The sequence below is a fragment of the Salmo trutta genome, chromosome 25 (genome assembly GCF_901001165.1).
Source record: "Salmo trutta chromosome 25, fSalTru1.1, whole genome shotgun sequence".
Classification (NCBI taxonomy): domain Eukaryota; kingdom Metazoa; phylum Chordata; class Actinopteri; order Salmoniformes; family Salmonidae; genus Salmo; species Salmo trutta.
This window is the reverse complement of record NC_042981.1, coordinates 40,318,768-40,332,276: the sequence shown is the minus strand read 5'-3', so window position 1 is coordinate 40,332,276 and position 13,509 is coordinate 40,318,768. Positions and strand designations below refer to the sequence as shown.

General features: G+C 40.4%; 1 protein-coding gene across 2 annotated transcripts in view; it reads left to right on the top strand.

Moving 5' to 3' along the window:
- Positions 1-12,091, top strand: part of LOC115162564 (SH3 and cysteine-rich domain-containing protein) — an 82,092-nt gene extending 70,001 nt beyond the window's left edge. For both annotated transcript variants that reach the window (XM_029713994.1, XM_029713993.1), the window contains exons 9-11: positions 4,152-4,203; positions 8,797-8,934; positions 9,726-12,091. In XM_029713994.1, the coding sequence (XP_029569854.1) occupies positions 4,152-4,203; positions 8,797-8,934; positions 9,726-9,824 (289 nt within the window). In that variant the 3' untranslated portion in view covers positions 9,825-12,091. The remainder of the gene's footprint in view (positions 1-4,151; positions 4,204-8,796; positions 8,935-9,725) is intronic.
- The last annotated feature ends 1,418 nt before the right edge of the window (positions 12,092-13,509 follow it).

The window sequence follows — 13,509 nt, the reverse complement described above, 5'->3', positions numbered from 1 at the left end:
GTGAATTTTGGCCCATTCCTCCTGACAGAGCTGGTGTAACTGAGTCAGGTTTGTAGGCCTCCTTGCTCGCACACGCTTTTTCAGTTCTGCCCACACATTTTCTATAGGATTGAGGTCAGGGCTTTTTGATGGCCACTCCAATACCTTGACTTTGTTGTCCTTAAGCCATTTTGCCACAACTTTGGAAGTATGCTTGGGGTCATTGTCCGTTTGGAAGACCCATTTGCGACCAAACTTTAACTTCCTGACTGATGTCTTGAGATGTTGCTTCGATATATCCACATCATTTTCCTTGCTAATGATGCCATCTATTTTGTGAAGTGCACCAGTCCCTCCTGCAGCAAAGCACCCCCACAACATGATGCTGCCACCCCCGTGCTTCACGGTTGGGATGGTGTTCTTCGGCTTGCAAGCCTCCCCCGTTTTCCTCCAAACATTACGATGGTCATTATGGCCAAACAGTTCTATTTTTGTTTCATCAGACCAGAGGACATTTCTCCAAAAAGTACGATCTTTGTCCACATGAGAAGTTGCAAAACGTAGTCTGGCTTTTTATGGCGGTTTTGAAGCAGTGGCTTCTTCCTTGCTGAGCGGCCTTTCAGGTTATGTCGATATAGGACTCGTTTTACTGTGGATATAGATACTTTTGTATCTGTTTCCTCCAGCATCTTCACAAGGTCCTTTGCTGTTATTCTGGGATTGATTTGCACTATTCGCACCAAAGTACGTTCATCTCTAGGAGACAGAACGCGTCTCCTTCCTGAGCGGTATGACGGCTGGTGTTTATACTTGCGCACTATTGTTTGTACAGATGAACGTGGTACCTTCAGGCATTTGGAAATTGCTCCCAAGGATGAACCAGACTTATACCATTTTTTTTCTGAGGTCCTGGCTGATTTCTTTTGATTTTCCCATAATGTCAAGCAAAGAGGCACTGAGTTTGAAGGTAGGCCTTGAAATAAATCCACAGGTACACCTCCAATTGACTCAAATTATGTCAATTAGCCTTTCAGAAGCTTCTAAAGCCATGACACCATTTTTTGGAATATTCCAAGCTGTTTAAAGGCACAGTCAACTTAGTGTATGTAAACTTCTGACCCACTGGAATTGTGATACAGTGAATTATAAGTGAAATAATCTGTCTTTAAACAATTGTTGGAATAATTACTTGTGCATGCACAAAGTAGATGTCCTAACCAACTTGCCAAAACTACAGTTTGTTAACAAGAAATTTGTGGAGTGGTTGAAAAACGAGTTTGAATGACTTCAACCTAAGTGTATGTAAACTTCTGACTTCAACTGTAGGTCCTGGATGTCAGGAAGCTTGGTCCTAATGATGTACTGGGCTGTACGCACTACCCTATGTAGCTCCTTATGGTCAGATACCAAGCAGTTGCCATACCAGGCGGTGATGCAACCGGTCAGGATGCTCTCGATGGTGCAGCTGTATAACTTTTTGAGGATCTGGGGACCCCAGCCAAATGTTTTCAGTCTCTTGAGGGGGAAAAGGTGTTGTTGTGCCCTCTTCACTACTGTCTTGGTGTGTTTGGACCATGATAGTTCGTTGGTAATGTGGACACCAAGGAACATGAAACTCTCGACCCGCTCCACTACAGCCCCGTTGATATTAGTAGGGGCCTTTTCCTGTAGTCCACGATCAGATCCTTTGTCTTGCTGACATTGAGGGAGAGGTTGTTGTCCTGGCACCACCATGCCAGGTCTCTGACCTCCTCCCTATAGGCTGTCTCATCGTTGTCGGTGATCAGACCTACCACTGTTGTGTCGTCAGCAAACTTGAATGATGGTGTTGGAGTCGTGTTTGGCCACGCAGTCGTGGGTGAACTGGGAGTACAGGAGGGGACTAAGCACTCACCCTTGAGGGGCCCCAGTGTTGAGGATCAGCGTGGCAGATGGGTTCTTGCCTACCCTTACCACCTGGTAAGGGTAGGCAAGATATAATTTGACCCGATGACAATATGATGGTTATGAGACAATGTCTCTGTGTCTCTGAGATTTTCTAAAACCTTTTGCAAGCTGACAATTGTCTGGACTACCATAACGTAAACCTTTTTTTAATGTACTTTTCGATTCACTGTTACGAAATAAGGGTTTCTCTCTCAACAGCCCTTGGCCCTAAGTATCCATTTTACTACATCATTCCCTCAGTAATCCTGATAGTCTTCTCTCGGACGCTCCAATATGAGATCCCCAGACAGATTTCAATCATCCCACACTTAATTTGAAATGTATTGACACCCACAGCACAGCATGACTCCTAGCCCACAATTAGCTGCTGTACAGTTGCCCGCTGCGTCAAGTGTTGTTTTAAATGTTTTCCAATGAAAGCCAAGCTAGACATGTTCAAGGTCTCAGGATCCCAATACAGATCTTAATCAATACTTCAGACAGACACAAAAAAATCACAATGTAGGCACCCTCATCAAAAGCTGGAACATTTCAATCTCTTTTACATTACATGTTGTGAACTTTTTACACCTGGCTTGTGATAACTTTCTTTGGCATTTTTTGATTAGCCTATTGCTACATGAGTATGATGGTGATTATGAATACTAAAAGCATGTTTCTAAACATATTCGGATTGGCTATATACTTAATTGTTCAAAATCAACCATCTTTAAAAAAAATTTAAAAAAAATTGTACAATATATTTATTGGCATTTCTCTCTTTTTTTTACAATTTAACAATCAATCATCAAAATATGACACAGATAATGCTTTGTTATTCCTTCCACCTACACAAAACACTTCCCTCCCCAACACAGGAACACCCCCCTCCCTCCCCTCTACCGGTATTAGCTTCACTGATTATCAACAAAAAAAAGAAACAGAATGACCTTCACATTCCATGCTAGAAAATAAATTATTCAACACAAAAAATTCTGATGTTTTCCCAAAATCCTGGTAGGAGGATTCACGGATTCCCTGCTTATTCCCTCATAATGCCAGGAATCTTTTAACCAGGATATATGGAAAATTTATATGAAAAGCAGCCCTAGTCATAATTCAATAGACAGCATGTTTAAAAGAGGCGTATGACTTCAGGAAGCAACAAGTGGTAATTGAAACAACATTATTTCAGGTTTGTCTTTCTTATTGTCAGATGATGATGATCTCATTTAGAGCACCAGAGCTCTATTCTCTCTGAGTAACTCAGAGAGCATTTTCAGTACCAATCCTCTAATTAGACCACAAGAGATGAATGACAAGCAGGAAACAACTACACTGACTGTTGTTTCTCATTGGTTGAAAAATATTTATCAAGGCTTCGCATAGGCTTTGAATGGATAACAATGAGGACACATAAGGAAGGAAAAACATTAGGTGAAAACTGAGGCATCGTTTGTATGGCCATTGACAACTGACAATAATGGAGTGCCATTGAACAGTGTGAGGAGGCAGCGGAGGCTGTTTTCACTGACTTCAGCTACCCTGTAGGGAACAGCAGTAGCATGTGTCTGAATCACCATATTCTGTCCTCCAGAATATCCAACAGTCCTTTGTCCTCCAGTATTTATACTGACATACCAGCAATATGTTTTAGATTATACACTGAGTATACCAAACATTAGGAACAGCTTCCTAATATTGAGTTGCACACCCTCGCCCCACACACACATTTTGCCCTCAGAACTGTCTCAGTTCATCAGGGCATGGACTCTACAAGGTGTCAAAAGTATTCCACAGGGATGCTGGCCCATGTTGACTCCAATGCTTCCCACAGTTGTATCAAGTTGGCTGGATATCCTTTGGGTGCTGGACCATTCTTCATACACACGGGAAACTGTTGAGCATGAAAAACCCAGCAGCATTGCAATTCTTGGCACAAACCGGTGCTCCTGGCACCTACTACCATACCCTGTTCAAAGGCACTTACACCCTCTGAATGGCACACATACACAATCCATGTCTCAATTGTCTCAAGGCTTAAAAATCCTTCTTTAACCTGTCTACTCCCCTTCATCGACACTGGTTGAATTGGATTTAAGAAGTGACATAAATAAGGGATCATAGCTTTCACCTGGTCCGTCTATGTCATGGAAAGATCAGGTGTCCTTAATGTTTTGTACATTCAATGTATGTATTTGGCTGTTCCTGTGACATTTATTTCGCTCAATTTATTTCCAATTTAGACCCGGAGACAGAATCATACTGGCGGACGACTCCAATGATGATTGGTGGAAGGTATGTATGAAAGTGTGTCACTTTTGGAAGACACACTGTTTAAATTAAGTGCTTTGTAACACCAGAACACTAGTGGCAACTGAGCTGCCGCCAACATGAAGGAGACGAAACCTTAACTTTGCTGGAATATTGAAACATCCTCCTGAGATGTTTCGAAACATTAGATGGTGTGTTGTAACACCCCTTAAACAAGTGTTGTGCAACACCTTGACAGAAATGGTTAACTTCTTTGGGATAGGGTCCAGTATTTTCACGGCCGGATAAAAAACATACCCGATTTAATCTGGTTACTACTCCTGCCCAGAAACTAGAATATGCATATAATTAGTAGATTTGGATAGAAAACACTCTAAAGTTTCTAAAACTGTTTGAATGGTGTCTGTGAGTATAACAGAACTCATATGGCAGGCCAAAACCTGAGAAGATTCCATACAGGAAGTGCCCTGTCTGACAATGAGTTGTCCTTCTGTTGCATCTCTATCGAAAATACAGCATCTGTGCTGTAACGTGACATTTTCTAAGGCTTCCATTGGCTCTCTAAAGCCACCAGAAAGTGGAATGGGGTGTCTGCTGTCTCTGGGCAAAGAACAGCAGCAGAATTTGTTAGTGGTCAGCCTGGGGACAGTGAGACTGAGATGCGCGTTCACGAGACTACTCCATTTTTTTCTTTCATCCTTTGAATGAATACAACGTTGCCCGGTTGGAATATTATCACTATTTTACGAGAAAAATCGCATAAAAATTGATTTTAAACAGCGTTTGACATGCTTCTAAGTACGGTAATGGAATATTTTGAATTTTTTTGTCACGAAATGCGCTCGCGCGTCACCCTTCCGATAGTGACCTGAACGCACGAACAAAACGGAGGTATTTGGATATAACTATGGATTATTTGGAACCAAAACAACATTTGTTGTTGAAGTAGAAGTCCTGGGAGTGCATTCTGACGAAGAACAGCAAAGGTAATCCAATTTTTCTAATAGTAATTCTGAGTTTAGGTTGTCCCAAACTTGGTGGGTGTCAAATTAGCTAGCCGTGATGGCCGAGCTATGTACTCAGAATATTGCAAAATGTGCTTTCGCCGAAAAGCTATTTTAAAACCGGACATAGCGATTGCATAAAGGAGTTCTGTATCTATAATTCTTAAAATAATTGTTATGTATTTTGTCAACGTTTATCGTGAGTAATTTAGTAAATTCACCGGAAGTTTTCGGTGGGTATGCTAGTTCTGAACATCACATGCTAATGTAAAAAGCTGGTTTTTGATATAAATATGAACTTGATTGAACAAAACATGCATGTATTGTATAACATAATGTCCTAGGAGTGTCATCTGATGAAGATCACCAAAGGTTAGTGCTGCATTTAGCTTTGTTTTGGGTATTTGTGATGCATGCTAGTTGCTTGGAAATGGCTGTGTGTTTTTTTTGTGTCTATGTACTCTCTTAACATAATCTAATGTTTTGCTTTCGCTGTAAAGCCTTTTGGAAATCGGACAACGTGGTTCGATTCAGGAGAAGTGTATCTATAAAATGGTGTAAAATAGTCCTGTTTGAGAACTTTGAATTATGACATTTTGTGGTTTTAAATTTGGCGCTCTGATTTGTCACTGGCTGTTGAATAGTGTGGGACGATTTCATCCCACCTCCCCTAGAGAGGTTAAAAACACTTTTTGTTGTTTTAAGTTGTATTTAGTGCAGAATTAGATGCCTTCTCCTTTGGTGTCGTTCCCTCTCTCTATAGCTTCTAAACACTATAATAGTGTTTAAAATCCTGCCTAATGCAGAATTACATCTCTTCCTCTGGAGTATTTTTATGTTTAACATTGATTTATGAATCTGATCACATTTTACATTTTAGTCATTTAGCAGACGCTCTTATCCAGAGCGACTTACAGTAGTGAATACATACATTTCATTTTCATTTCATGCATTTAAAAAATAATAATAATTTGTACTGGCCCCCCGTGGGAATCAAACTCACAACCCTGGTGTTGCAAACACCATGCTCTACCAACTGAGCCACAGTTGGTAGAGCATTTGGTAGAGTTGGTAGAGCAGATCATTTGCCAGTTTAACCCATTATGGTAGGCATTGTTGAGCACAGTACTCAATCCACCAGCAATAACTACAGGTTTTACAGCAGACATTGCAGGATGCTGTATTTGTCTCTACAATTAAAAGTTGGAAATGTGGGAATGTGTCATCTCATCTTTGAATGTAATTTTGTTTTAATATCTGTTCATTATGACCAATCACACCTCATAGCACAACAAGCTGATTGATACTAATATAGAAGTATACTTTTCTTTCTTCAAACATGCATACAACATTTGTGTATAAGAATCATAAAGTTAAAAAAAATGTAATTACTCACAATCCTCTAAAAACAGAGCCATGTGGCAAGATAGGAAGTGCAAGGAGATTAAATCCAGATTTACAATGAGTTCAATCACGCAATTTTGTATGTCTTTGGTTATCCTCATAAAATATACTTACATTTTGAGCAACATGTTAAGTGGGATTTATTCAGAAATGTTTTGGTAAAATGAAATGAACAAATCATAGAAATTACTTGCTTTCATTTTTATTAAGGCTTAGATTCAATCAGATCAATCAGATCAAGCGTTAACCGGCGATGGCAGACACCCCCATAGCGGATGTTTTGGTGTCGAAGGTGGAGCTGCGTTGGACCCATCAAATCGGTGAGCAGCTGCTCTTGTGATCATTGTCATGAAGACCCCCCCCCCACTCGTGTTAGAAGTTCCGAACGAGAAAGTGGGCTACATAGATGTAATTACGCTCAAATTGAAAAATAGATATCTATCATCCTAATCGAAGTGTAGATTACATCTCACATTCCAGTGTTCAAACATATAAACAAGGCCTTCTGTTAATGCAACTCCGTGCAGCTTATAGCAATGTCCACTTTAAGTATAATGCCGGGAGCCACTTGTGAATTTGACAGTTCTAACGCAGTTCCACCTCCGACACACCAAAACAACCGCTATGTGGATCGCTATGTGGATATGTTGGCTAAAGCGGATTTGTTTATTACATTTTTGGGGGTAAATTGCAATTCACCACCGAATATTTTTTTGCTGTGTGGTTGAGTGTGTTAATTCCATTGAAATTCCAATGAAATGTACCATCTTGCGGCCCCAGAAGTCTGGGTTCAATTCCTGTTTCTGCCTGTCCCACTTTCACTCTAATCTGTCTAAATAAAGCATTGAAAAAGGTGGAATTCCACAACAAATTATATCCATAGGCCCTCATAATCAATACATTATTTAGGCTATAAACCAATTTAATTTCTTAACCATTTGATAGACACAGTCTGCAAAAGAAGTGTGTGTGTGTGTGTGTTTTGATGCTGCCTTTTAAATGCACTGAAACTCCAAAAAGGGTTTTCACTACACTCTGTTAAAAAAACAGTATTCAGATTGAAGAACCACTTTGAGTACTTCTATTTGGGATGGCAGGTGGAGTGCTGGCCTTCTAGGCAGAGTTGCAAAGAAAAAGTCATATCTCAGACTGGACAATAAAAATAAAAGTTTAAGATGGGCAAAATAACACAAACACTGGACAGAGGAACTCTGCCTAGAAGGCCAGCATCCTGGAGTCGCCTCTTCACTGTTGACACTGAGACTGGTGTTTTGCGGGTACTATTTAATGAAGTTGCCAGTTGAGGACTTGTGAGGCATCTGTTTCTCAAACTAGACACTCTAATGTACATGTCCTCTTGCTCAGTTGTGCACCAGGGCCTCCCACTCCTCTTTCTATTCTGGTTAGTTTGCGCTGTTCTGTGAAGGGAGTAGTGCACAGCGTTGTACGAGATATTCAGTTTCTTGGCAATTTCTAACATGGAATAGCCTTCATTTATCTGAACAAGAATAGACTGACGAGTTTCAGAAGAAAGTTCTTTGTTTCTGGCCCTTTTGAGCCTGTAATCGAACCCACAAATGCTGATGCTCCAGATACTCAACTAGTCTAAAGAAGGCCAATTTTATTGCTTCTTTAATCAGTACAACAGTTTTCAGCTGTGCTAGCATAATTGCAAAAGGGTTTTCTAATGATCAATTAGCCTTTTAAAATGCTAAACTTGGATTGCTAACACAACGTGCCATTGGAACACAGGAATGATGATTGCTGATAATGGGCCTCTGTACGCCTATGTACATATTCCATAAAAAATCTGCTGTTTCCAGCTACAATAGTAATTTACAACAATAACAATGTCTACACAGTATTTCTGATCAATTTGATGTTATTTTAATGGGCAAAAATATTAGATATTTCTTGATATTAGATATTTCTATCTGACCCCAAACTTTTGAATGGTAGTGTTTATGTTTTAAAACACTTTCTGTGTATCAAAGCACTTACATTGGGTTTACCCCCTCCAAACACCAGATCTCAGGTTAGGTGCACTACTTTTCATGGTTTCATTACACAAACATGGTGTTTTGAGTCCTATTTTTACAGTGCACTTAGTACTTACACTTAAACCACTACACCACACAAGTCTGCTGCCATGATAGTATAAGTAGTAGCTGTCATGGTGTATAACATTTCCTCTGGATGATGGTTCCAGGGCGTGATCGAGGACAGGATTGGTTTCTTCCCAGCAGCCTTTGCTCACCAGGTGAAGGCCGGGGACAGAGTGTTCAGGTGTCACCGGACGTTCATCGGTTGCAAGGAGCAAGGCCAGATCACTCTGAAGGAGGGACAGGTACGTGATCCCACTGTTATATAAAAATACAATATGGCAAACAACTTTGCAACAAAAAAGGACCCACTTATGCCCAATTGAAATGATACACAATCAAACATGATTGCTATTAAACATTGTTAAAGAATGTTTATTGTTAGTCCCTTAATTGTTTCCATGTACTACTTTATTTGGAGCAGTTCATGATCAAGCCCCAGCTAAAAGTGGGCATCAGACATAGTTCCTCCTCTCACCAATTCTCATAGGGAAATGGGAATCCTGAGCACTCAGTCCACAGATTCACTCCCAGAACATTCACTTCAAAGGATTGACCTGAGCTGGCCAATTGGGAGTCACCCGTCTCTCAGCAGTTTCCATGGCATTACCATTTTGGCATGGCAAATGGCTTTGCTGTCTCAAATCCTTTTCCCACAATGCTTTGCAGGGGCATTTTGGGATTCAGAGGAGAGTTCAGGCTAGTAACGCCAAATGGAGATGCATTCATTCCAAACACTTTGAAGATGAGTCAGTGACCTCCTAGCTCTGCCTCGATCCCCAATGAGTTGCAACATCTGCTCTCTCCAGTCACACAGCCATTTACACTACCCATCTGCAGCTGTATTGAAGACTATCAGGCCAGTTACAGTCAGGTGTCATTGTTATATGGTGGGGAAATTATATATTTATTAGTGGCCCTAAAGCTACTTTGCCCCTTAGGGCCAATGTGCATTGTTAATTGAATGTATTAAAATGTATTTTGCTTGTAAAAAAAAGCAACCAAATCACGAGAGTATCCATCTCTGTTTCACCAGATTTGTGTAAGCGGTGAGGATGAACACAGCGGCTTCATCCGAGTGGCCAGTGGAAAGAAGAGAGGCTACGTGCCCTGTGATGTCCTGGAGAACATCTGAGAGAGAGAGAGAGAGAGAGAGAGAGAGAGAGAGAGAGAGAGAGAGAGAGAGAGAGAGAGAGAGAGAGAGAGAGAGAGAGAGAGAGAGAGAGAGAGAGAGAGAGAGAGAAATAGAAAGAGCCGGAGAGAGAGATGACAAGAGGACGAGAAGGAGAGAGTGGAGGGAGGAGAGGCACAGTGGCACACTCCATTGGTGTACAGGGATGGCTCTGACAGTAGTTCTGATCAGCTGCCAACCTCTCAGGCACGAGGAGGACGATTGTAGTTCCAAAATGGCCACCTGAGACCTCTGTTGAGCTAGGACTCCAAAATGTTGCTGTTGGCATTAAGGGAATGGCTTTGTCAGAAGTCAAAGCCAACCTTCCCCATTTCCTTTAAGTCTGAATGGGAAAATGTTGAGACGGATCAAATAACCTAAATTTCTGGTCACAATGACCCTACTCTCCCTCCTTGTATCACTGAATTTGGTTTGATTTTGTTTTTTTGTTTTGATTTTGTTTGATTTAAAGAACTGCTGTACATTGTTTGTTCTTTGTGTGACTTCCCATTGGAGAATACAGGTGACACATCATGCATGAATTTACTGAATTCATGCTTGCTTATTTAGTGTCAGCTGCAGTATGTTTCAATTACCTGTTTATCCTATGCCCAAATGTTCAAACACTGTTCTCTATATCAAATAGTTGCCTATAGGCCTAGATAATAATTCACATTACTTTGATGATAGCGGTTGAGGTTACAAACAGCATAAATCCCTTTTCTTCTATGCTCGTACAATGGCTCCACTGAACCTTGGTAGGCTCTAGCTCACAATTAAAAGCCCATTCTCCTGAGACAGAGTAATTTTATCAGACCCTCTGACACAAAGAATTCAATGGTTTTGTCACTGGAGAGGAACAACAAAAATAATCAGACGAAGCAGAAATGTGTCGATTCTGAGGGAGTATTATTCAAAGGAGTCAGTCGGAATCAAATATGAGGAATTCCTTTTTCTTTCAAAGAAATAATGTCGACTTTTGCACAAATCTAGCTAGTGATGTATCTAGTCTAGCTGCTTACCCATCGTAAGACAAACAGAGCTTTGCATAAAAAATTCGGACTCATGAAAACACCTTTCTAAAACCTGTCAAAGAGATTCTTTGAATATTTGAAAACAACAAATACCTAATTTGCTAGTTGAAGTCTGGTGATAATGTTCTCTTCAGGTAGCTTGTCATGATATATAGTTTCTTGTTTTTATTTGTAAAGGATAATGGATTTGATAAGAGAGGATTTGAATTTACTATAGTAAGTGGACAACCTTTCATAAGTGGTTAGATACATTGTATTTGAATGTATGTCATCAAATCTGCATACCTGTTATTTCAAGGTATTTGGTCACAATCCTTTCAGTGAAACTCAAGTTAATGGGAGTATAGGACATCTAGAGTATAGAAATGATACAGAATCTTCAGAGCATGAGCTACATGACATTTGGCTTTGATTTACATTCATATATGCTTACTCCAATTGCACTAAATGGTCACTCAGATATGGCTATAGCCTTATTCCAATGTAAACTTTCTAGCAAATGCTGAAGAACATTTTATGTCAGATCAAGACATGCTTGTTGAGATGTAACTTAAATCTATTTATCCCTTTTAATGTCAATGTTATCACAGTCCGGGGCTATTCCTTTCTCTTCACTGAGATGTTCTTTTAAGATTTCTTGTTCATCCACATGCATATTTGTTTTGTTTTAAAATATTGCTATCAATGAACTGTTAAACGAAAGGTATTTTAGTAAATCTGTCTCTCGCTAAGCTAATCTAAACTGTACTGGAACATGGCTTTATTGGATGTCAAAGGCCACTGTATTGTATGCACAGAATCAAACATCTAATTCTGATCAATCTATTATCAGCATTTTGTGAAAGTATTTACAGAATATATAAAGCACATTGACCTTAACTCGGTCTTGATAGCTTTCTCTTCGAACACAGGGCACTCAACGCAATATTAGAAAGGTGTTCTTAATATTTGGTATACTCAGTGAGGTGAAAATCCACTGTGACGAAGAGGCTGCTATCCCCCTCGTCCTCATCTCCTTTTCTTCTCGAGCTCCATACAGATTTTCCACATGAGAAACAAGACAGTATATCCAATGGTATGTAAAGGTAGAGCATGAATATTACCAGAAAAGATCAACGTGATGCCCATATTCTTCCTGTTTCTTATGAGGGAATTGGAATCTCTTTATTTCCCTTTGAAATATATTTCCCTTTGAAATCTCTGGTAATGCAATAATTGACATTTTCATTAGCTCACACATTGGAACTGTTAACAACGACATGCAATGTGGCAATCTTGATTGATCACACATTTTATGCAGAAGAGCACCATCTACAGACAGCATAGTGAACATTGTGTTCTCATGATTATACTGCAACATAGCATCAATAAGCAATATAGTCACCAAGTCACTGACTCATACGGTTTTCATTTCTCTTTATACATCTGTCACAAATTATTCATAAAAGTCCCACACCGATAGCCGTGCCTCCGATTTTTGCACCCACACGTGAATCAGCTTATGCTAATTGGCTCATCATTTGCTCAACTGGACCACTTAAATTATCTTCGCCCCATCAAGCTGTTATTATGATTTGTATGCTAATGAAAACCGCTGTATTGTGGCTCCCACACATAATGCAGCAGGAGTCTAAGTATTTTCATAATGTTTTGCAACAGAATGTCTATCACAGCATCCCAGGGACTGTATTTGGAGGGCTCCTGAGTGGTGCAGTGGTCTGAGCAGTGCTTGAGGCATCCCTACAGACACCCTGGTTCAAATCCAGGCTGTATCACATCCAGCTGTGATTGGGAGTCCCGTAGGGCGGCACACAATTGGCCCAGCATCGTCCTGGTTTGGCCGTCATGGTAAATAAGGATTTGTTCTTAACTGACTAACCTAGTTAAAAAATGCTATTGGTATTTATTATGGATCCCCATTAGCTGATGCCAAGGCAGCAGCTACTCTTCCTGTCACGTTGTATAATGAATAGGAGTCAGGCGCAGGAATCCAAAAACAGTTTTTTTTTTCTCTCTACCCAAAATAGCGTACGTCATGAACATGACGGGGACGAAGCCCAAACCAAACACGTCTATATATATATATAACACAGGGCTGTAAACCCAAAAAAAGAGCAAGGTGTACCGCTAATAAATACAAGGGACGAGGCCCGTAATAACAAGTACACGGTAACACGCAAGCCGATACAACAGCGCACAGGTCCTCACAAGACCAACGGACATGGAACAATAATCAACAAGGACAATGGGGAACAGAGGGCACATATATAGACATAATAATCAGGGGAATGGGAACCAGGTGTGCGTAATGAGACAAGGCAGTCCGGGGTTGGTGGTAATGAATCCAGTTCAGTGACGCCTAGAAGGCGGGTGAGGTAGACCTCCGGAGCTGGTGAACAGAATGAGCAGCAGGGGAATCCGTGACACTTTCTGGGGTACAGCAAAATTAAGGCAGTTATACGTTTTAAAAACATTACAATACATTCATAACAAATGTCAAAACATATTAAGTGTGTGCCCTCAGGACTCTACTCTACTACCACATATCTATAACATAAAATCCATGTGTACATGTGTGTATAGTGCGTATGTTACCGTGTATTTGAATGCATATG